This window comes from Amphiura filiformis, chromosome 16 (genome assembly GCF_039555335.1).
Source record: "Amphiura filiformis chromosome 16, Afil_fr2py, whole genome shotgun sequence".
Classification (NCBI taxonomy): Eukaryota; Metazoa; Echinodermata; class Ophiuroidea; order Amphilepidida; family Amphiuridae; genus Amphiura; species Amphiura filiformis.
In genome coordinates this window covers 27,984,461-28,008,060 of record NC_092643.1, presented here as the reverse complement: position 1 = coordinate 28,008,060, position 23,600 = coordinate 27,984,461, and the positions used below count along the sequence as shown (strand labels likewise).

The window sequence follows — 23,600 nt, the reverse complement described above, 5'->3', positions numbered from 1 at the left end:
TCATCATTATTATCATCATCATTATTGTTGGCGTCGCCATCGCCAGTGTCGTAAATAATTTCATTAATAGCATCATAATCATAATTTTATTATTGTATTACCTTCTATTAAAGGTGCCGGTTCAAAAAAAAACATGCGGTCCAGCTAATTTCACGACAACAGTGACTAATTATGGTGTGTGTTATACATTCAATTCCATTTCATCTCAACAATCACTTCCAGTGCAAACACCAGGTATGTTCTAACATAAGACCACGGGTGACACTTGTTGTTTTATTAGCAAGCTAGAACATGTAGAACTTGAAGCAATTAAAGCTATAATGCATGAGAATGAGTGGTTTGCTCCACAGCGACGCCTTCAATTTTTCTCAAATTTCTACTATTTGCATGATTGTAATGCCCAATGTGAGTGAAAGACTAAAGGTCCATTCATGCTACGCCACAATTGCTTTATTTGCGGTGCGGTGCCAATATATCGATTACTGTATTCTGCAGTACGATGCAGTGCGCAAAGCACCGCATCACAAAGTAATTGCGGGTAAGATGCCGGGTGGCCAATTTTATCCCAAAAATGAGCGCAAATGATGGAGGTACGATCAGCCGTTTAGGCGTAAATACGCGCATTAATGTACTTAGAGGGGTTTGGTATAACCTCCCCCATCGTGCAAGGGTTAAGTGGTTTTCTTTCATTTTACGTCATTATTTGGCTTATAGGTCCGTAAACCGATCGACAGCCTCACCCGCCTCCCCGATTTTTCTCATTGTTGATGAGATTTTAGTATCATATAATAGATCATATTTTTCTCATTATTATCCTGAAATTCGATATTTTTCCAAGATTACTTCTGACAAACTGCACAGTGTGAGCTTGAACTGTTTTTTATTTTTGTTTTTTACCTACTTACTTAATATTTTACATTTTACTATGAATGTTATTTTTATCGTAGCTAAACTATATAAGTAACCTCATTAAATCGCTGACTTATTGCATGTGACACAATAATTGCTTGGTGTAATGTTGCACATTTACTTCTGTCACCTCTAAATCTTAACTGTCGCCCAAAACGGTCATTCTTTATTTTTATCTACGTAGGTAAGGCACGAGGATTAAGTGTTGTCCTTAATTCAGAACAATCGTTACACGTGGCAGCACCTCGAGAAAATGCTGGCTTTAAAGTGCTAGTCCATCCAAAAGATGAATTTCCAAATGTGCAGGATTTTGGTTTGGAATTGGAGCTTGGCACACATTCTGCGGTACGCATAGCAACCAGAAAGGTAAATGTATTGTTTTCAAAATGTAATTTTAAGTTTATGATTCTAACAATTAAATCCTATTTGTAAACTTCCTTAACAACATGAGGTGAATATTTGACTTTTGATGAGCCAACGGAACCGGGTGGCAGTCCCAGACAATTATATTTTGTCTGGTGTGGCAGGGTTGTCGCGCGCCACCCCAAAAATTATATTGCTAGGCAGTGCCACCCCAATATTAGAGGATAGTTTGCGCTATGTAGGATGTTTCTTTACCTTGGTAACACATCAAAATAGGAAACAGATTCCATTTGACCTTGACCATAATTATTATTGTTGGGCTACCTGGATAAGAAAGCAACCTATTTCAAACTATTAACATGATTCTTTTTCAAAGTGGACCAGGAAAAAGTTCATTTTTTAAGTTAAAAGTTAAAAAAAAAAAAAAAAAAAAAAAAATAGGAATTGCACATGCAATATATTTTGATGATTTTTAAAAATATTTTTGTATTTTGTGTTGGGGTTCGGACATAGAGTTCAAGTTTATCGACGACGACGACGTCGTCGTCTATCGACGCGCGCACGGCGCCGCGGAAGCGGAACGATGGGAGTTATACGTGTTTCGTGATTTTTGCTGGACGCGTCTCGCTTTCGACGCTATTCTAGACGTACGCGGTTGTCATTTCGCGACGTCGGGCGTCGACTTCAAAATTAGGTTAGGGTTTAGAATTAGGGACGGCTATACGGTAGAGGTACATATAGGATTTAAAGGGTTATTGCGATGGTTAGATTAGGGGTATGATTGTGGGTGTAATTTTAGGGCACCCCCATTTATAAAACATTCTTCCATTTAGACAACATGGGATATTTTTAGCATGCAATAACAAGATCCATTGTGCAAAATCACAGGTCCATTGCAATGCAAACAGACAATGTAAACAGCTAGCCCTCATTTCATATTCATAACCTTGGATTAAGGGTGTAAATTACAAAAGGTGTTACATAACAAGCATCTATGCCCATGCAGAATCATAGGTTATGTGTGTACTGTAGTACATTGTAGTATTGGGAAATTTGCCTACTGAATAGAATGCTAATGCACAAAAATTAAATGAACATCTGGGAAAAATTAAATTATATTTTGTTTAAATTAAATGCAGGCTTTTTGCTAATCAATGGTTCGTTGGATGTGTTCGCCATTTCACGATGCGTCACAAATTACAAATAATTGATGCGTCATTTCAAACGGCATAACTGTGCGTATTTAGCCGATAAAACTCGGTATGCATAGTACAAGGACAAATTGGCCAATGCCAGAGGCTATATGCATACCAATGTGTGTACATCTACAAATGAGAAATTGTTGGTGGTTTGCTTTTCATTGCAAATTGCAGTCATTTTAAATTATCGCAGTTTTTTAATTGCAACGTCCTACGCACAAAATGGCGTTTAATTTACTCGCAACATTACGCGTCTGGTAAAGCCGTGAAATTGTGCCTATTTAGAGGATATCTCATCATTTGTATAATGTACATCATCACTATACTTGTCCATGTTATCAAAGATATGGCTATATGCAGTTGTGAATTTCCAGCCCCCCTTATGGCCAGGGCACCAGGGGGAGGGGTGGCTGGGACTTATACCAAGGCTAAATTTCAAAAATGTTAAAACTCCCGGCCAAGTCCCGGACAGACGGGAAACAACACATGGCCGGCCCTACAGGGACAAATTTTGTGTCAATGCCTGTCTGTTATAAACTGCCCGGCTATTTTTTTCGGGTACTCTGCACTGCAGGCAGGGGTTGGAATGTGTCAGGGACTCAGGGTTTCAATTGACAAGTGCATTATCAACAGTCTTCATTTTCACGTGCATGAAATCTATAAGCTTAACTACTGAACATACGGGCCTATGCACCCCCCCCCCAAACATAATTACTCACGTCACTAGTATCACAGGGTCAGGGTTTCAATTGACAAGTGCATTATCAACAGTCTTCATTTTCACGTGCATGAAATCTATAAGCTTAACTACTGAACATACGGGCCTATGCACCCCCCTACAATCATAATTACTCACGTCACTAGTATCACAGGGTCAGGGTTTCAATCGACAAGTGCATTATCAACAGCCTTGCATTTTCACGTGCATGAAATCTATAAGCTTAAATACTGAACATACAGGTGTATGTATCCCCCCCCCCATACACACAATCATAATTACTCACATCACTAGTATCACAGGGTCAGGGTTTCTATTGACAAGTGCATTAACAACAGCATTGCATTTTCACGTGCATGAAATCTATAAGCTTACTGAACATACAGGTCTATGTACACCCCCCCCCAATACACACAATCATAATTACTCACATCACTAGTATCACAGACATTCAAATTCCATAATGAAATCTATTCGGCTTTCATAGTACATTGATTTTCAAGTTCAAACGCTAGTTCTTCAAAGGTGCTGAATTCCACCATCGTCCATATCGCATGAGCGAGTTAACATAAGGGCGCACATCACTGAAAGTGATGCCAGAAAATCAAAAAAAAAATGCTGTTTAAAATCATTTAAACAATTTTTGATATCTGCCATCTGTGATACACTTGTAGGATTTAATATTACTAATCATTACCAATCCAAATTTATGCAAATTTCTGCTCATTTTATTGCTTACTTTTACTATCTATGTTTTTTTCTTAGAATAAAAATTAATTAAGATTTGTTCCAAGTCTACCATGTTACAATACTGATAATTCAATAAAAAAAACTTTTTAGACTGCAACAAGTCTGTCCTTTTTAAACAACAATTTCTCATTCAATTAAAGCATCAAAATAAATTGCAAATTTCTAGATTTTTTTTTTTTTTGATTTTCTATGAAACAATATGGACTTTTCATGGTCCATTTCGAAAAAAAATCCTCTTGTAAGTATATGCTGTATTGCTGGTATAATATTATACCATGGATGCTGGTATAATATTATACCATGGATCAGTGCACTGCATCATAGTATATGCTGTATTGCTGGTATAATATTATACCATGGATGCTGTATAATATTATACCAGCATCAATGAAAAAATGCTATGAATGGGTGTTGGTATAATATTATACCATGGATGCTGGTATAATATTATACCATGGATCAGTGCACTGCATCTAAGTATATGCTGTATTGCTGGTATAATATTATACCATGGATGCTGGTATAATATTATACCATGGATCAGTGCACTGCATCATAGTATATGCTGTATTGCTGGTATAATATTATACCATGGATGCTGTATAATATTATACCAGCATCAGTGCACACATGCTATGCATGGGTGTTGGTATAATATTATACCATGGATGCTGGTATAATATTATACCATGGATCAGTGCACTGCGTATATGCTGTATTGCTGGTATAATATTATACCATGGATGCTGGTATAATATTATACCATGGATCAGTGCACTGCATCATAGTATATGCTGTATTGCTGGTATAATATTATACCATGGATGCTGTATAATATTATACCAGCATCAGTGCACACATGCTATGCATGGGTGTTGGTATAATATTATACCATGGATGCTGGTATAATATTATACCATGGATCAGTGCACTGCATCTAAGTATATGCTGTATTGCTGGTATAATATTATACCATGGATGCTGGTATAATATTATACCATGGATCAGTGCACTGCATCATAGTATATGCTGTATTGCTGGTATAATATTATACCATGGATGCTGTATAATATTATACCAGCATCAGTGCACACATGCTATGCATGGGTGTTGGTATAATATTATACCATGGATGCTGGTATAATATTATACCATGGATCAGTGCACTGCGTATATGCTGTATTGCTGGTATAATATTATACCATGGATGCTGGTATAATATTATACCATGGATCAGTGCACTGCATCATAGTATATGCTGTATTGCTGGTATAATATTATACCATGGATGCTGTATAATATTATACCAGCATCAGTGCACACATGCTATGCATGGGTGTTGGTATAATATTATACCATGGATGCTGGTATAATATTATACCATGGATCAGTGCACTGCATCTAAGTATATGCTGTATTGCTGGTATAATATTATACCATGGATGCTGGTATAATATTATACCATGGATCAGTGCACTGCATCATAGTATATGCTGTATTGCTGGTATAATATTATACCATGGATGCTGTATAATATTATACCAGCATCAGTGCACACATGCTATGCATGGGTGTTGGTATAATATTATACCATGGATGCTGGTATAATATTATACCATGGATCAGTGCACTGCATCTAAGTATATGCTGTATTGCTGGTATAATATTATACCATGGATGCTGGTATAATATTATACCATGGATCAGTGCACTGCATCATAGTATATGCTGTATTGCTGGTATAATATTATACCATGGATGCTGTATAATATTATACCAGCATCAGTGCACACATGCTATGCATGGGTGTTGGTATAATATTATACCATGGATGCTGGTATAATATTATACCATGGATCAGTGCACTGCATGAACATGATTCTTTTCAAAGTGGACCAGGAAAAAGTTCATTTTTAAGTTAAAAGTTAAAAAAAAAAAAAAAAAAATAGGAATTGCACATGCAATATATTTTGATGATTTTTAAAAATATTTTTGTATTTTGTGTTGGGGTTCGGACATAGAGTTCAAGTTTATCGACGACGACGTCGTCGTCGTTCATCGACGCGCGCACGGCGCCGCGGAAGCGGAACGATGGGAGTTATACGTGTTTCGTGATTTTTGCTGGACGCGTCTCGCTTTCGACGCTATTCTAGACGTACGCGGTTGTCATTTCGCGACGTCGGGCGTCGACTTCAAAATTAGGTTAGGGTTTAGAATTAGGGACGGCTATACGGTAGAGGTACATATAGGATTTAAAGGGTTATTGCGATGGTTAGATTAGGGGTATGATTGTGGGTGTAATTTTAGGGCACCCCCATTTATAAAACATTCTTCCATTTAGACAACATGGGATATTTTTAGCATGCAATAACAAGATCCATTGTGCAAAATCACAGGTCCATTGCAATGCAAACAGACAATGTAAACAGCTAGCCCTCATTTCATATTCATAACCTTGGATTAAGGGTGTAAATTACAAAAGGTGTTACATAACAAGCATCTATGCCCATGCAGAATCATAGGTTATGTGTGTACTGTAGTACATTGTAGTATTGGGAAATTTGCCTACTGAATAGAATGCTAATGCACAAAAATTAAATGAACATCTGGGAAAAATTAAATTATATTTTGTTTAAATTAAATGCAGGCTTTTTGCTAATCAATGGTTCGTTGGATGTGTTCGCCATTTCACGATGCGTCACAAATTACAAATAATTGATGCGTCATTTCAAACGGCATAACTGTGCGTATTTAGCCGATAAAACTCGGTATGCATAGTACAAGGACAAATTGGCCAATGCCAGAGGCTATATGCATACCAATGTGTGTACATCTACAAATGAGAAATTGTTGGTGGTTTGCTTTTCATTGCAAATTGCAGTCATTTTAAATTATCGCAGTTTTTTTAATTGCAACGTCCTACGCACAAAATGGCGTTTAATTTACTCGCAACATTACGCGTCTGGTAAAGCCGTGAAATTGTGCCTATTTAGAGGATATCTCATCATTTGTATAATGTACATCATCACTATACTTGTCCATGTTATCAAAGATATGGCTATATGCAGCTGTGAATTTCAGCCCCCCCCTTATGGCCAGGGCACCAGGGGAGGGGTGGCTGGGACTTATACCAGGGCTAAATTTCAAAATGTTAAAACTCCCGGCCAAGTCCCGGACAGACGGGAAACAACACATGGCCGGCCCTACAGGGACAAATTTTGTGTCAATGCCTGTCTGTTATAAACTGCCCGGCTATTTTTTTCGGGTACTCTGCACTGCAGGCAGGGGTTGGAATGTGTCAGGGACTCAGGGTTTCAATTGACAAGTGCATTATCAACAGTCTTCATTTTCACGTGCATGAAATCTATAAGCTTAACTACTGAACATACGGGCCTATGCACCCCCCTACAATCATAATTACTCACGTCACTAGTATCACAGGGTCAGGGTTTCAATTGACAAGTGCATTATCAACAGTCTTCATTTTCACGTGCATGAAATCTATAAGCTTAACTACTGAACATGCGGGCCTATGCACCCCCCCTACAATCATAATTACTCACGTCACTAGTATCACAGGGTCAGGGTTTCAATCGACAAGTGCATTATCAACAGCCTTGCATTTTCACGTGCATGAAATCTATAAGCTTAAATACTGAACATACAGGTGTATGTATCCCCCCCATACACACAATCATAATTACTCACATCACTAGTATCACAGGGTCAGGGTTTCTATTGACAAGTGCATTAACAACAGCATTGCATTTTCACGTGCATGAAATCTATAAGCTTACTGAACATACAGGTGGGACAGGTCTATGTACCCCCAATACACACAATCATAATTACTCACATCACTAGTATCACAGACATTCAAATTCCATAATGAAATCTATTCGGCTTTCATAGTACATTGATTTTCAAGTTCAAACGCTAGTTCTTCAAAGGTGCTGAATTCCACCATCGTCCATATCGCATGAGCGAGTTAACATAAGGGCGCACATCACTGAAAGTGATGCCAGTTTTCTCTATAAAAATGCTGTTTAAAATCATTTAAACAATTTTTGATATCTGCCATCTGTGATACACTTGTAGGATTTAATATTACTAATCATTACCAATCCAAATTTATGCAAATTTCTGCTCATTTTATTGCTTACTTTTACTATCTATGTTTTTTTCTTAGAATAAAAATTAATTAAGATTTGTTCCAAGTCTACCATGTTACAATACTGATAATTCAATAAAAAAAAACTTTTTAGACTGCAACAAGTCTGTCCTTTTTAAACAACAATTTCTCATTCAATTAAAGCATCAAAATAAATTGCAAATTTCTAGATTTTTTTTTTTTTTTTTTGATTTTCTATGAAACAATATGGACTTTTTATTTTTCATTTCTAAAAAAAATCCTCTTGTAAGTATATGCTGTATTGCTGGTATAATATTATACCATGGATGCTGGTATAATATTATACCATGGATCAGTGCACTGCATCATAGTATATGCTGTATTGCTGGTATAATATTATACCATGGATGCTGTATAATATTATACCAGCATCAGTGCACACATGCTATGCATGGGTGTTGGTATAATATTATACCATGGATGCTGGTATAATATTATACCATGGATCAGTGCACTGCATCTAAGTATATGCTGTATTGCTGGTATAATATTATACCATGGATGCTGGTATAATATTATACCATGGATCAGTGCACTGTATCATAGTATATGCTGTATTGCTGGTATAATATTATACCATGGATGCTGTATAATATTATACCAGCATCAGTGCACACATGCTATGCATGGGTGTTGGTATAATATTATACCATGGATGCTGGTATAATATTATACCATGGATCAGTGCACTGCATGAACATGATTCTTTTCAAAGTGGACCAGGAAAAAGTTCATTTTTAAGTTAAAAGTTAAAAAAAAAAAAAAAAAAAAATAGGAATTGCACATGCAATATATTTTGATGATTTTTTAAAAAATATTTTTGTATTTTGTGTTGGGGTTCGGACATAGAGTTCAAGTTTATCGACGACGACGACGTCGTCGTCGTCTATCGACGCGCGCACGGCGCCGCGGAAGCGGAACGATGGGAGTTATACGTGTTTCGTGATTTTTGCTGGACGCGTCTCGCTTTCGACGCTATTCTAGACGTACGCGGTTGTCATTTCGCGACGTCGGGCGTCGACTTCAAAATTAGGTTAGGGTTTAGAATTAGGGACGGCTATACGGTAGAGGTACATATAGGATTTAAAGGGTTATTGCGATGGTTAGATTAGGGGTATGATTGTGGGTGTAATTTTAGGGCACCCCCCCATTTATAAAACATTCTTCCATTTAGACAACATGGGATATTTTTAGCATGCAATAACAAGATCCATTGTGCAAAATCACAGGTCCATTGCAATGCAAACAGACAATGTAAACAGCTAGCCCTCATTTCATATTCATAACCTTGGATTAAGGGTGTAAATTACAAAAGGTGTTACATAACAAGCATCTATGCCCATGCAGAATCATAGGTTATGTGTGTACTGTAGTACATTGTAGTATTGGGAAATTTGCCTACTGAATAGAATGCTAATGCACAAAAATTAAATGAACATCTGGGAAAAATTAAATTATATTTTGTTTAAATTAAATGCAGGCTTTTTGCTAATCAATGGTTCGTTGGATGTGTTCGCCATTTCACGATGCGTCACAAATTACAAATAATTGATGCGTCATTTCAAACGGCATAACTGTGCGTATTTAGCCGATAAAACTCGGTATGCATAGTACAAGGACAAATTGGCCAATGCCAGAGGCTATATGCATACCAATGTGTGTACATCTACAAATGAGAAATTTTTGGTGGTTTGCTTTTCATTGCAAATTGCAGTCATTTTAAATTATCGCAGTTTTTTTAGTTGCAACGTCCTACGCACAAAATGGCGTTTAATTTACTCGCAACATTACGCGTCTGGTAAAGCCGTGAAATTGTGCCTATTTAGAGGATATCTCATCATTTGTATAATGTACATCATCACTATACTTGTCCATGTTATCAAAGATATGGCTATATGCAGCTGGAATTTCAGCCCCCCCTTATGGCCAGGGCACCAGGGGAGGGGTGGCTGGGACTTATACTCAGGGCTAAATTTCAAAATGTTAAAACTCCCGGCCAAGTCCCGGACAGACGGGAAACAACACATGGCCGGCCCTACAGGGACAAATTTTGTGTCAATGCCTGTCTGTTATAAACTGCCCGGCTATTTTTTTCGGGTACTCTGCACTGCAGGCAGGGGTTGGAATGTGTCAGGGACTCAGGGTTTCAATTGACAAGTGCATTATCAACAGTCTTCATTTTCACGTGCATGAAATCTATAAGCTTAACTACTGAACATACGGGCCTATGCACCCCCCTACAATCATAATTACTCACGTCACTAGTATCACAGGGTCAGGGTTTCAATTGACAAGTGCATTATCAACAGTCTTCATTTTCACGTGCATGAAATCTATAAGCTTAACTACTGAACATGCGGGCCTATGCACCCCCCTACAATCATAATTACTCACGTCACTAGTATCACAGGGTCAGGGTTTCAATCGACAAGTGCATTATCAACAGCCTTGCATTTTCACGTGCATGAAATCTATAAGCTTAAATACTGAACATACAGGTGTATGTATCCCCCCATACACACAATCATAATTACTCACATCACTAGTATCACAGGGTCAGGGTTTCTATTGACAAGTGCATTAACAACAGCATTGCATTTTCACGTGCATGAAATCTATAAGCTTACTGAACATACAGGTGGGACAGGTCTATGTACCCCCCAATACACACAATCATAATTACTCACATCACTAGTATCACAGACATTCAAATTCCATAATGAAATCTATTCGGCTTTCATAGTACATTGATTTTCAAGTTCAAACGCTAGTTCTTCAAAGGTGCTGAATTCCACCATCGTCCATATCGCATGAGCGAGTTAACATAAGGGCGCACATCACTGAAAGTGATGCCAGTTTTCTCTATAAAAATGCTGTTTAAAATCATTTAAACAATTTTTGATATCTGCCATCTGTGATACACTTGTAGGATTTAATATTACTAATCATTACCAATCCAAATTTATGCAAATTTCTGCTCATTTTATTGCTTACTTTTACTATCTATGTTTTTTTCTTAGAATAAAAATTAATTAAGATTTGTTCCAAGTCTACCATGTTACAATACTGATAATTCAATAAAAAAACTTTTTAGACTGCAACAAGTCTGTCCTTTTTAAACAACAATTTCTCATTCAATTAAAGCATCAAAATAAATTGCAAATTTCTAGATTTTTTTTTTTTTTTGATTTTCTATGAAACAATATGGACTTTTCATGGTCCATTTCGAAAAAAAATCCTCTTTATTCTTTTCTAAATTGCTTGCAACAGGGCAAATACGTTGAGATCATTTTCATCAAAATCAAAGCAAATTTCATTTTAGCCCCCTGCGAGGACAAAATTAGACATATGACGTCAGAATGTTATTCTTTTTGGGACACCCGGTATTTGCAAAGTCCCGGTTAATATGCAAAGTTTCAGTCGCATCGGCATCGCATGATATACGCACAATGAAAATTATATGAATATCGAGGTGCCCATGTCTGAAAAATGGAAAATGTTTCATTAAAAGCCGTAATGATACCAATTACTGATAATTATCGAATATTGGTTATTGTTGGTTCATAATTTGTATACTATTTCAGAGAGAGGTGTTATAGTATGTAGTTTTTGGATATAAAATGCGATGAAACCAAAAGCTGTGTATTCTGAATAGATATCGGACTGAAATTAAACTTGTTTATATTGATTAATTTACCGGCACAGGACAGTGGCGTAGGCAGGATTTGTCCAAAGAGGTTGAGAGAAAAGGTAGGGGAGGCAAGGTGACTGTCATGGGGAAAATGGGCAGGAAATGGGCCCAAAATACCAACAACAAAAAACCCGTTAAAACCGCGTAAAGTTCAGCATGCCACAGGGGTGAAAGATAAAATGTCCGAAGGGCGGAAGGGGAGCTTCCCATTTCGCCTAGCCATGGTCATGGAGGGAAATGGCTCCTTTCTCCATCCTCTCTTTCTCTCCCCCTCCCTTTTCCTCTCTTCCCTTTCTCTTTTTTCCCTTTCACATGAGAACTCATGAGGCTCCCTCAACCTCTGACATTACGTTAAAAATATACATCTTTCCATAGTTGGACATGTTACCATCCCCATACGGGACTTGTGTAAAAGATGTAAAAGGCGATACGAAGTCAAAAGATGTAGAACAGCAACTCAAGTATCTAGGAGGCGATTATACCAAGTCTAAATGCTTACTAGAATGTGAAACAGACTTCATAGTCGACAACTGTAGCTGTAGGACGTATTACATGCCAGGTAAGTATAATCATCTATATAAACCTTTTAGCGTTTGGTGATTTTGGTCACATCTGTGAGATCATACCGGGCTATATGGTTTTGTCAGAATTTTGGCTTTGGTTTCACCATTTTTCACTTCCGACTGCCATTTTTTTTCCAGAATCATCATGGATGCAAAATTCTGCATGCAACAATAGAAATATCGATTATTTCTCTGCTGGTTGTACTCGAAATGAAGTAATGAGTTGGAAATTTTGGCAGTTGCAAGTGAAAAATGGTGAAATCGAAACGGATATTCTGATGAAACAAGGATTCTATATAGACCCACACGATGTGCCTTATAGAGTTGGAAAAAAGTCTTTAGCGAACTATATTATTTTGAAACGTTAACAATTTAAAACAAACAAAAAACTCATAGGCGAAATTCAGGTGTGTAAAAATCAAAAATCTTATCGTAAAGGACCCAATTTTATGCCTAATTTTAACACGGTGAGTTTTTTTAAAAGAAAAGGTATATCCAAGCACTATGTTTTTATCTACATTACTGGAAAAAAAAAATTTTTATTTGACCGAGATAATTAATTTCAAAGCAAAAAGGTGCATATCTGTTGATTTCAACATATATCGATCCACTTTTAGCACGAATATGCATAACAATAGGGGATGGTCAGTAGCGTTCTGAGTGCTTGTTCGGATTGTAAATACAATGCAATTTTTCAAATGTAGACGCCTGTGGGCCCCAAAATTTGACTTTTGTGCCTATTTTTGCATTTTTCTCAAAAATTATAGCGCACTGGGGACAAGTAAGATATGTATATTATAGGGGCAAGGACTACAACTACTGCACTGGAAATTTTATTTCAGTACAGACAACATTTGTGGAGTTACAGTCAAAAATGAGGGAAAACCAGTATTTGATCAATAAATCAATAACTACTTGCTTTGAGTTGCTGAATTTTCAGTACAGTAGTTGTAGTCCTTGCCACTATAATATACATATCTTACTTGGGCTACTCAGTCAAATTCCACAATTTTTGGTATTGTTGCACAGATATGAACTGCATCATTGCCAAAAATAAATTATTTATGATTTTCGGCTAGCCATGTTTTGAAAATTACTGCAAATCAGACGTCACATGATCTTTTAACCCCTGGTCAAGTCAGAAGTGCTCTCAAATCATATCTCATGTATTGACAACAAGACCAGCATTGTGAATTTTGACTGAGTATTTTTTGGGGGGATTTTGAGGGTCCTAACAGACTACCCAAAGTGTTTAAGATGTCATCTGAATGCCTACTTTTCCCATGTTGTTCATACTGATTTCTCTATTATAGAGTTATACAGTAAGATATATCAAATAAGTATGGATTTTGTGAAAATCTACTGTTTGCTCGAAACATGCTACGATCTTACTGATGTTTCGGCGCCATAGTAGTATGTACCCTCGAGAGTTTCTAGTCGATCCGAGAAAACAAGTATTTTCACCACACCCTATTGTGCAGTTACATGACTTTGTAATAACCATGTTTCCTTTTTGTTTTTAAGGAAGTTCCCCCTTCTGTAGCCCTAGAGATCTGATAGAGTGTTTCTATACCAAGAGAGGTGCGTAGCAGTCATGGCTTTAAAAAAAAAAAAATACAAAGTGCTTCAAATAAAGATCAACTAAAACGTTCTACAATTAACACGTATTATAGATTAAAATAACCGACAAGCACATTGCGTTTGTTTTCCATCTCCAGATGAATTCAATGGAATCAAAAACACTGTTTGTCATCATTGCGAGGAATCTTGTCAACAGACCGTATATTCGACGACAGCATCACAATCTACTTTCCCTTCATACAGTGTCGCAACAACTATGCTTTCATCATGGAGACTCTCCGATAGAGAATATTTCAAAATGGCTTTAAAAGAGAAAATAATGTAAGTAACAGTGAAAGTGCGTTTATCATACCTGTCATAAATATCTCATATACTCATCTCATATTTAATTAAATACATGAATTCAAAACCCACCCAAGTCCATGGGAAGTGATTTTGAGAAAAAAAAAACCTTTGTATCATTTTAATTCCTTCCTGACGATTAGCGTTTCAGGGACTTCGTGGGGGTTCATTTTAAATGCTGGACTTGGGTGTGTTTTATCATAATACAAAGACAACAATGTTGGAATTAGATTACCACTGCTAAGATAATACAAAATAAAGCAAACAGGTATGTATAATGTTGATAAACATACTGCCATGTAATATAAACCACACACTTTCCTTGATTGAACCCATTTTTTTAAAAGTCACTCTCCAGCAATGAATGTGTTACAAGTGGACTTTTATACATACTGGATTTCAATCATTGTGTTTCAAGACTAAAATCCTGGACATCGGTGGTTCTTTCATACATGCTATTTTTCACATGCTCAATAGACATAGAGGATGAATTTGAGTTGTTCTTTTATACATATGACAGGCCTATGTATAGCAACAATTTTCCATGCTTAACTCAATTTGGCCAAAGTATGGACTTGGGTGGGTTTTGTATTCATATATTCAATTTGTAACTCTTACAGGGGTACTGCTTTTATGGACTTCGTGATTGCATCAATGTCCAGATCATTTTCGCTGTTGTTAGGCAACGCAATCAACAAGGAGGGTGAAAGACTCCACGAATCGTATCCCAGGTGGCTTTATTCGACTGATGACCTTCAAAATACATTTCTTTCTATGCAATATGACCTATTTCTTGAGTTGGCTACATACGCAACAAAGCAGGTGCAAGACGAAAAAATGAACGGTGTAAAATTTAACTCCACATCCTACATTGGAACACTTTCCAAAACATATATGGAGTGGTATGGCAAACAGTTTAAGCTACGCTTTGGAGAATCTCTTAAGCACGAGTATCATTCCAAAGCGCAAAATGTGTCCTTTGTACAGTTTGTTGATAATGTATATGAAGAATACAACATTGAAAGCGTATTTAATAATACCTTTCAAGAAGTGTCCCAAATTACTTACGAGATGTTACTCACAACTGGAAGAAAAATAATTGAAAGTACAGATCTCAGAAGTTTGATCACTCAATATTTAAGGTAAGTCCACATACAAATTGCTTATTACCAAATGTTTTTGACGACCTTTTTACAAAGCACTCTGAAATTCACGTTATAAACACTACATGTAGATAATAGAATCTCATCTTACCTCGAGTCAAGAAAGTCTTTTGTGAGAAATCTATTAAATATGCAGGTATATATAAAGCTTTGGAATGATATTGATTCTGATATCAAGTGCTCGTTATCAGTGAAGCAATTCCGGAAAAAGTATAAACAACATCTTATGCAAAACTATTCCTAATTGTTTACAGTATTTCATTCATGTGTACCTCACCCATTTTTTGTTCACTAATTTCATTAATTTACTTTCAATAATTAGTTTTTGATATGTGCATTTTTGTTTTTTCTTTGTTTTTCCTTAAATGTTAACATAGGATATGTCATTGATAGACATGACAGCTGGTTGGTTGGACTCGGCATTTTTGTGGTCTACCAACCTGCTGTCATGTCAAATAAATGCCATATACCTGTATCAAGGGTTACAGAGCTACAGGCCTTTGGGCCTCAACTGTAATTCATTCACTTATCGTTGTATTATGCATTTCCATAGTTTATTATATATGTATTATTATTTATATCTTTATAATGTATTATTCTTATGTACTATTCTTGTATCATGTAATGAGTGAAAAGATAATAATAAATCTGTCTATCTATCTATCTATCTATCTATAAAATAACAAACATGACAAACTTCAATACAAATGTTACACATGTGTTTGTTGTAGTTAACTTTTCAAATATTCTTTCTTTTCAAATTAATTCTCGGAGTTTCATCGTGTTTTGCAAAGATATATAGCACAGATAACTTTGTTACCAATACCAGCAACAAAAATAAAAATTAGAAACCGGTCCCTGGTGTCGATAGTGCTCTTTACGATCAAAAATGAACATAAACAAAATCGTTGTGGAAATCAAAAAGTGTCAAATTTTCCTATCGAAGTTCACCAGAGAATGCCCCCGGCCCCCGGAGAGAATGCGATAAATATTTTTCTTCTGCCTCGCATAACTTGTACATCAGGTAAATCCACATACAGCCCCCTATGTATGATTTTGATTTGATTTGTTTGGTTTTCAACATCGCTGGATAACCCAAGAAACCCTCTATTGAAGCTTATTTCCATTGGGGTCCATTAGGACACCGGGAAGGGTTGGGAACAGTCAGGGGTTAACACCATACTTGTTTTGAAACTGGCTGCGATATATGTACATGTATGGCTCTCTGTACATGGGAACTCACGGTTGTTTGATGGGGTCATTTATTAATTTTTCAAACAAAACATCATGTGCAACCGAATTTTAGGCTTAAACAGCTAAAGGTTATATCATGCTAACACACACATATGCTTTTGAGTCATTCGCAAGTTTAATTTCCCCTCTTTTACAAAATATTATTCACTTTTATAGCATTTTTGAAGCTTTTTCGGATATAAAATCTATCTATTAATGACAAAATAGGTGGCGCTATTTAGTTACTGGAAATTACTCTTTCAAGCTTTTAATACAAATAATTCCTTTTATTGTTTGATCAAATATGTTTGTAAAATTTCCTTATTGCTTGTTTTACCTATTCCAGGTGTTTTAAATGCAGTATTAATCACCTACCCCTTGTAAATAAAGAAATATGATTTAGGATAAATAGCGCCATCTATAGTTTGCATTTACTTAATAATGAAGCCAATTCAATATACATCAAACAACCTACGGCTTAACGTCTCCTTCGAAGGAGGAAGTACTTTCATGTTTCAGTTACCCAATTCTAATTGAACCATGGGGGAAAGCAGACGTGTCAATTTAATGTACAGAGGTTGCCAATTAATTTCAGGCATTTTCCCCCAAGTCAATATCGCAGCAAATCCTCACCGCCGGGAATTGAATCCGCGAACTCATGCACTAGAGGCGAGTACCCTAACCATTAGGCCACGCTCTCCCTACTGAGAAGTTTGATCAAAATCCATTTGCAACTTGATATCATGTTAAAGTTGTCATATTTTGCAGACTAATAGTACTTATAGTGTTGATTAATCTAGTACCCCCCCCATTTAGTGGACAGAGGTCATTGAACCTGTATGCAGTTATGGGCAAAAGAATAACATTGTGACGTCACAAGTCTAATGTTGCCCCGCACGGAGCGAAAATGAAATCTGCTTTGATATTTATAAAAATTATCTCAAATTATTTGTCTTGTTGCAAGAAATAAGGTACTTTCTTATCTAGCTACCAGAGCAATAATGTCAAGGTCAATGGAACTCAATGCGACTCAACGGTGTTGTTATATTTTGATGTGTTACCAAGGTAACGAAATATCCTATATAGCGCAAACTATTTTTTTTAATTTACCATGGAAAGACAAATAATTTGAGATAATTTTCAACAAAATCTGAGCATGTTTTATATTTGCCCCAGTGGAGCCAAAATGAAATATTAAATCTTTACGCCTTAACCGTACGTCGTAGATAGGCCAAATTAAACTCTTTCTGGATCCTTATAACTGGAAGAACACATTTTTTTGTGTTTTAATTAAATCAATTTTGAACTTGACCCCTGCGAAAAAGTTCAACGACCTTTCCCACCACATAAGGGTGCTGTTAAAAATGAAATGCTTCCATAGTCTATACTGAATAATGATTAGCGCTGTGGTACTGCATCTCTGCCAAATACAGCTATTTTGATTTGATTTGCACGATGGTTAGGCCCTACTGCAAGTTATTGCACTAGCTCAGGTGCTCGACTTAGTGAGGTCTAGAGAAAACTATCCGGTCGGTTCCGGTAAGAATAGCCGCTTATTCGGAAATTGTGGGTAAATCAGAATAGCGGACCTTCAAGATAACGAACAACGGACCTTTGGAATAATATAATCATGAACAACACAGCAAATCAAGCAGAAAAGAAGTGATATGCTATATTATGCTTAACATCCCATTTCTTGATTTCCGTTCTCTTGATAGGGATAACATGGTCCATGTCGAAATATTCTTTGGAGATCTGAAAGTTGAAGAAATCAAAGAGCAAACTGAATACGAACTTTTTCAATTTATCTGTAAGTATAACATCATGATTATAACATTGCACTCTTTGAATCGAGCTACAACGAGAAAGACCCAATTAAATCCATGTCTACACATTTGCTAGGCTGGAGAATGACATCTTGTTAATGGTGAGAGATTTGATGTTAATAGGGCTATTGAACCTTCTGCCAAAATGGAAGTACCATACAACATGTAAAATGGCTATTAATTAACCAATAATTATTGTGCACAAAATCTGAACCAGGGTCTATGTGTACACCCAAATCACATACACACTGTCCTTTCATTCGAGGGAATGCACTGATCCTCTCTAAGTACTAGATATATATTTCTGAATAGGGATTTAAAACAGTAATTTGATTTTCATTTCTCTTCCCTGACAGGTGACTGGGGAGGTGCTCTTGGACTCTTTTTCGGTGCCAGTCTTCAATCTTTCATCGAGATAATAGATTTCTTTTGTCGGCGATTGTGCCAAAAGAAAAATATCAAAAAACCAAAGGGACCATAATTGTATGGGCGTAGCCATAGGCGGAGAGCCATACTTTAATTTTGTTTTGCAATATTTGTTCGCACGTTTAAGGGGTTATCTAGCCACTGTGTAGATTGAAAGTTGCAGGGTATATAGTATGTAAGCGAATGAAGAAGTAGATAGATTTTCTATAATAATATGTGTTCAGGAGAGGAGATATTTAACAAAAACAAAAACACCCAAGTCCGTCAAATGCACGAATAAGAATACGTGTATAAGATAGGCCTATGCACCATTGTGCATGATTGTGGAATTGCCGCAGCTGATTAGAGTCGTTCATTTCGTGCGGTACCTGATTAGAGTCGTTCATTTCGTGCAGTAAATAGCGGGCAATGGGTGTATTTTTTGTTTGGTTTTGTGTTGCTTTTGGAAACGCTCACTTGTTTGCACAGACCTAGTCTCCACACATCCAATTTATGTCGGGCGATCCGAACAAACATCGTGATAGCCACATACAGTCTGGACCGAGGCACAGACTATCAAGTGTTTGTTTACCAGTGACCTTCAATAAAATCGATACTGTAGTACAAACATGCTATATACAGGGTGTCCCTGAAAGAACTGTATCGTCGGAAACTTAATTGTTTGGGTATTTTAACGACCCAACTAAACAAAACTAAATACTTGGTGCGGTTGAGCAATAAATCGGCTATCACATACTTTTGACAATTTGACAAAAAGACGAAATATTAAGATTAGAAATTTAATAAGATGGCATAATCACTGCGCATCATAATTTTTACTTAATTTACTGTATAAAACATACATCTTTTGATTCATTATGACACCAGATTTTTTTTTCTTTTTTGAGAAACAAAAATCCTTCCAAACTTTACATAGAGCCAAAAATTTACAAGGTAATTTTTTTTATTTTGGCATAACAATTTAGGGAATTTTGTTAACGTTTGTTTTAATACGCAATCACTCGGGCACACCCTTTCCAACGAAAAATGAAAACTTTAATTTCAACATTTAATTTTGAGCATGGAGAAAGGAAATCATAGCTTCCCTCCCGTTCCTCCCCATTTCCCCTTCTGTTTTTTCTTCTCTTTTTTCATTTTGCTTTTCACCTTTCCACATTTTTTCTTCTCAGACAACCCTTGTTTACCAAAAGTAATACATTTTATTTAATTTATGACGACACAGCTTTCTGTCATCCCTGTCTAGCCCAAAGGTCTGACCTGGTTGGTTAAACCGGCGCAGGCCAGATGTCAGAACTGCAAATAAAATGCAGCAAGGTAGAGGTTGTAATATCGTGCACATAGCTTCCTATACCTTGCTGTGTATAGTGAACAGAGCACGTGTATTTTGCTCACTGGCAATTGATACAAACCGAAGGTGTCAATAAATGGGACAGTATGAATGGATCATTTTCGAAGTTTATGTTGTGATGAAGTTTGGAAGTCAACATGTGCGATATCATATGATGCCATAGGGTCTACAGGGGTTTTAACAACATGGTGTATCGCCTAAACTTGGTCAGTTGTATTTGTAGTTGATGTTCTTACAGAGCTGAATAGATTTCGGGGTCATCCAAGGTCACACAGAGTTCATCTGAGGTCAAATTACTAAAAACTGTCATATGGGCACGAAACTTGGTGGGTATAGTCAACACTTAGAGTCAATTTTTTGGAAGGTAATTTCGGGGTCAACCGAGGTCACCCAGGGGCATCTGAGGTCAAATTACTAAAACTGTTATATGGGCACGAAACTTGGTGGGTATATTCAACATTTAGAGTCAAGTTATTGGAAGGTCATTTCGGTGTCATCCGAGGTCACCCAGGGGTCACCTGAGGTCAAATTAAAAACTGTCTTAACAGCATGAAATTTCGTGAGTACAGTCAACATTAAGAGTCAAATTTTTGGAAGGTCATTTTGGGGTAATCCAAGGTCACTCATGGGTCATCTGAGGTCAAATTACTAAAATCTGTCGTATGGGCATGAAACTTGGTGGGTACAGTGAACATTGCTAGAAAACTGTCTAAACATACAAAATCTTCCAACACACGGCTCGGGTTGTTTTGGTAAAGCAATACCAACACCTGTTGTGAACTCGACACCACGAGGGGATTTTCCATATCCCAACCCGTGCTCTGGGCATCTTGTAAAACATAAACATTACACAGCTGTGCGGCCTATTACATTTCCATATTATTTCCTTCTTTAATCACCCCACACTCCCCATCCACCATCCAGGCTTCGCCCATACAGGGTTCTGAAAAGAAACTCACATTTAAACACAACCACTACCATACCATCACCCAACAACCTTACACACCAACCGCGTATGCCGAAAACCGCGCAACCCGAGAACCGCTCTAGTTAGATCTATGATCCGTTTAATTACGTATTGCCAGGGTAAATCGTAGTATCAGTAGGTTTGTTTGGTTTCTTGACAAATTCTTCGGGCAGTCTTTATGAATATCCTAAGATCCTTCTTGAACAAGTTCATCGGGATTGTAATTCGTCGACGCGTCACCTTTCTCTTGGGTTGATATTTCTAAATATTGGACATAGATCCATATAAGAAAACATTTTCAAAACAAAGTATTTATACTAAATTTTGAAAATGTGCCAAATTAATTTGTTTCAAACAACAAAAAGAAATGGTAGAGGGTGGTTGAAAGTGGCATTTTTGGTAATGTACGTTCGCAACGTGCCATTTTTCATATTTGCCCATATCTTTACAAAATTATGTTAGATGAAATTCAATAGTAGATCGGTAAACTACATTCTATATCCTTCAATATGAGACATAAATCAAGCTTTTGAATTTGTTGAAAGTGTGTGACGTAATTACGGAATATCGCTATTGTCATTACTATTATTATAAACATTATAATCCCTTTTAATATTGGTCATATTACCTTCCTATTGTGGTGGATGTATCAATTAATTATTTTAAATATGCAATTTTGAAGTCGATTAAATTAAGTCGAATACTTTCAAAACGAGTAGTGAATTGATATGTACCTATGTACTTACCTGCAGGCAGCATCTCTGTACCTGATGTAAGAGATATTTCCATCTGGTCTGATCATTGGTAGCAACTTTATCCTCTTCCACAGACCACCCGGTGCCAACTGCCAAGTATGTCTAAATCCCTTTGAATAACGGTCTTCCAATTCGTTCTTGGGCGTCCAGATCTCCCTTTTCCATGTGTGGGATTCCAGAAGTAGAATGTTCTAGGGATGCGACGCTCGATCTCTTTCAGTGACAGTCCAGTTTTACGAAGTGTTACAGAAGGGGAGGAAAAACACATTCATTTTAGAATTTCATAGAAGTGCCTAAATTGACGTCCTTCCACACTTAGACTGACTCTGTCACTAGTCTATGGAAATATTTGTATTAAAAGCCTAAAAGAGTAATTTCCATTATCTAAATAGCGTCACCAACCTTGTCATGAATAGATACATTTTATATCCGAAAAAGCTTTAAAAATGCTGTGAAAGTGAATATTGTTGTAAATAAAGGGAAATTAAAGTTGAAAATGACTCAAAAGCACCTGTATACATCAGCATGATACCGCATTAAAGCTGTTTAAGCCTAAAATATGGTTTGTACATGATGTTTTGTTTGAAAAACTAAAATGATCACATCAAACAACCGTGGTACCGCACCGTTGTGTCAACATCGTGCTCGGAAGTTCTATAAACAACAACCTCGGTCAAAAGGTCAATTTAGACACCACTGCACAGTCTCAGTGCAATTATTGCAACCAGAATCTGGTTGTAAAAGCTACCTTTTCACATCGTTTTCTCAGTCATCAACCCAGACAGTTGTCGAATGAGGGCAGCAGTCTATTCCACACCTACCTAGTTCTTTAAAAGCAGCTGATGCCTTGCCAACCCTTTGTTTGAGCTCCCTAGCATTTGATCCGTCTGCGCTACAATATGCTCACAAATACTTGAAACGATCCACAACCTGAATCAGACCTTCACCTCCCAATGGAGCAAAATATGCTGAGCCACAGTGGACACTTCAATTGAATGAACGCAGCCTGGTATAGCGTGACAATGATCTTAAAATGTTCTAGGACATTGGTTTACTCGATTTCCTGAACACGCAGACTGTGACCAATCAGGAGTTGCTTCATTTTGGTGTTGTGTATGCATAACTGAAATGGCACTATGATGTGAAATTCTTTACATACATTTAAAAATACTTATTCACTCCGGAAGCCAAGTACCAATATGTCTGATAAATGCAGATTGATAATTATTATCACGCGAGGAAACGAATGAAAACACACATACAAAATGGCGCCAAACTGGAAGGTCAGATGTGGTGTCAAATATTTTCTATACAATAGTGTTTTTTTCCGACGTTTTATTGAATTTTGTTTCAAAACACACGGCATTTTTTCATCTAAATAATCTTAAGTCTACTTCATTTTTTTTTTTTTACAATATTCAAGATTGCATGATAACTAACTGGGGAGTGTCATTTGTATGTTAAAATAAAGAAATTGGAGCTCTACAAACCGGGGAATGTCTTGAACTAATTAGTATGTATAATTGGCCACTCATCGTTACTCGCACTGGTTATGTAACAGGATTAATTACCAG

The 23,600-nt window shown here is 36.8% G+C and overlaps 1 protein-coding gene across 1 annotated transcript; it reads left to right on the top strand.

Moving 5' to 3' along the window:
* The first annotated feature begins 133 nt into the window (after positions 1-133).
* On the top strand, positions 134-19,011 carry LOC140172543 (uncharacterized). The gene is made up of 8 exons (XM_072195688.1): positions 134-234; positions 1,094-1,275; positions 12,198-12,381; positions 13,910-13,966; positions 14,104-14,287; positions 14,929-15,450; positions 18,423-18,514; positions 18,887-19,011. Exons 3-8 carry the CDS (start codon positions 12,204-12,206, stop codon positions 19,009-19,011), a joined length of 1,158 nt encoding a protein of 385 aa, XP_072051789.1. The 5' UTR covers positions 134-234; positions 1,094-1,275; positions 12,198-12,203.
* Positions 19,012-23,600: the final 4,589 nt, after the last annotated feature.

Bases quoted from the DNA above. Each gene is read 5' to 3' on its own strand.
- LOC140172543 (XM_072195688.1), top strand. From the start codon at position 12,204: ATGTTACCATCCCCATACGGGACTTGTGTAAAAGATGTAAAAGGCGAT. The intron at 13,967-14,103 runs GTGCGTAGCAGT...TTCCATCTCCAG, and splicing joins GTGTTTCTATACCAAGAGAG to ATGAATTCAATGGAATCAAA. The intron at 18,515-18,886 runs GTAAGTATAACA...CTTCCCTGACAG, and splicing joins CGAACTTTTTCAATTTATCT to GTGACTGGGGAGGTGCTCTT.